The sequence below is a fragment of the Triticum dicoccoides genome, chromosome 2B (genome assembly GCF_002162155.2).
Source record: "Triticum dicoccoides isolate Atlit2015 ecotype Zavitan chromosome 2B, WEW_v2.0, whole genome shotgun sequence".
NCBI lineage: Eukaryota > Viridiplantae > Streptophyta > Magnoliopsida > Poales > Poaceae > Triticum > Triticum dicoccoides.
The window spans coordinates 202,563,429-202,564,871 of record NC_041383.1 but is presented as its reverse complement, the minus strand read 5'-3'; the positions used below and the strand labels follow the sequence as shown (position 1 = coordinate 202,564,871).

Below are 1,443 nucleotides of genomic sequence, written 5' to 3'. Positions count from 1 at the left end.
CCGGCCTCGATCCCCATCGAGAGCACCTCACATTTGTGGAAGTTAATTTTGAGGCCCGACATGAGCTCAAAACTGAGAAGAATCGCCTTGACCGCCGCAATGCTATGGAGGTCCGGACGAAACAGCAGTAGCGTGTCATCCGCATACTGCAAGTGCGTCACTCCCCCTGGAATGAGATGTCCTACCAACCTTTTGATGTGACCAGCCTCCGCCGCTTTCCTCAACATTGAGGACAGCGCGTCCACTACAAAGTTGAACAGGAGGGGGGAGAACGGATCCCCTTGCCTGAGACCACACTTATTTCGGAAGAAGTGCCCTACTTCCCGGTTCACCGAAATAGCAGTTTGTCCTCCCAAGACCAACTACATGATGCGGCGCACCCAAACCGCGGAGAACCCCCGGCTGATTAACACCTGTCGGAGGAAATTCTAATTAACCCGATCGTAGGCCTTTTCGAAGTCTAACTTTAACAGCACCGCCGGTTCCTTAGTGCGTTTGAGTTCGTGAATGACCTCCTGAAGGGCCAGAGGGCCTTTCAGGATATACGAGAAATTTATCTGTCAACACATTTATCAGCGCAGCGCACCCTTGTAAAACTATAAACATAATTACTGATGTATATGTTCTAGATACATCCCCTTTTATTCATTTTGATGACAAGTATTTCCGGACGGAGGGAGTACGTACGTAGCCGTAGATCACGAGTCGCAGGAACTCACAGGATAACGTCGTCGGCCGTACGGATCGGCACACTCTCGTTTGATACCACAACTAAACAAGCACACGAACAACGCTTCATATACGTGCACGATACAACTTAGAAGTCCTCATGGATTGGCCTCCGGCTCCGGCTGTGGGAAGAAGAACCCGGTAAGGGTGGGCGTGCGCGTCGCCGGCTTCCACGGCGTTCCCGGGAACGGCGGCAAGTGCATCTCTGGGAACGGCGGGAGCTCAAACTTGGGCATCGGCGGCAGCTCGTAGTCTGGCAGCCCTGGCACGGTCAGGTGTGGCGCGGACGGCTCTTCTTCCGTGGGCGGAGCCGTCTCGTGCTCCTGCAGCTTCCTCGCCGCGCTGCTTATGGTGACGCACGAGAGGAGCAGCGCGAGGAGGAACACGAGGGCGGTGTTCCTCGAGGCCATGCTGGACTTCCTCTTACGTGCAGCTGGCTAGCTAGCGGTCGGCCGGTGTGGTTGGCTGTGGATGTGTGATACTGATACTGAGCAGGTGCACGTTGCGTGGTACTTGTAGGGGCGTGAAAGCTTGTAGTGCCTCTGCGCCGTGTGTCGCGGGAGTCCCGCGATTTGGAACAAGGTTGGCCATCTGCCCGTAACGTAGTCGGTTTGGTTAGACGATCGGTGTGGCTTTTTCTAGCTTCAGTTCGATGCCATGGGTGAGAAAGGAGCGGCCGCGGGCAACGTGCATGTCCAAGGGAGCAGGTAGGAT

The 1,443-nt window shown here is 55.2% G+C and overlaps 1 protein-coding gene across 1 annotated transcript; it reads right to left on the bottom strand.

The window, feature by feature from the left end:
• Positions 1-626: 626 nt before the first annotated feature.
• LOC119367541 (protein PELPK2-like) lies at positions 627-1,218 on the bottom strand. The gene has a single exon (XM_037633021.1). The coding sequence runs from the start codon at positions 1,137-1,139 to the stop codon at positions 828-830; it is 312 nt and encodes a 103-aa protein (XP_037488918.1). The 5' UTR covers positions 1,140-1,218; the 3' UTR covers positions 627-827.
• Positions 1,219-1,443: the final 225 nt, after the last annotated feature.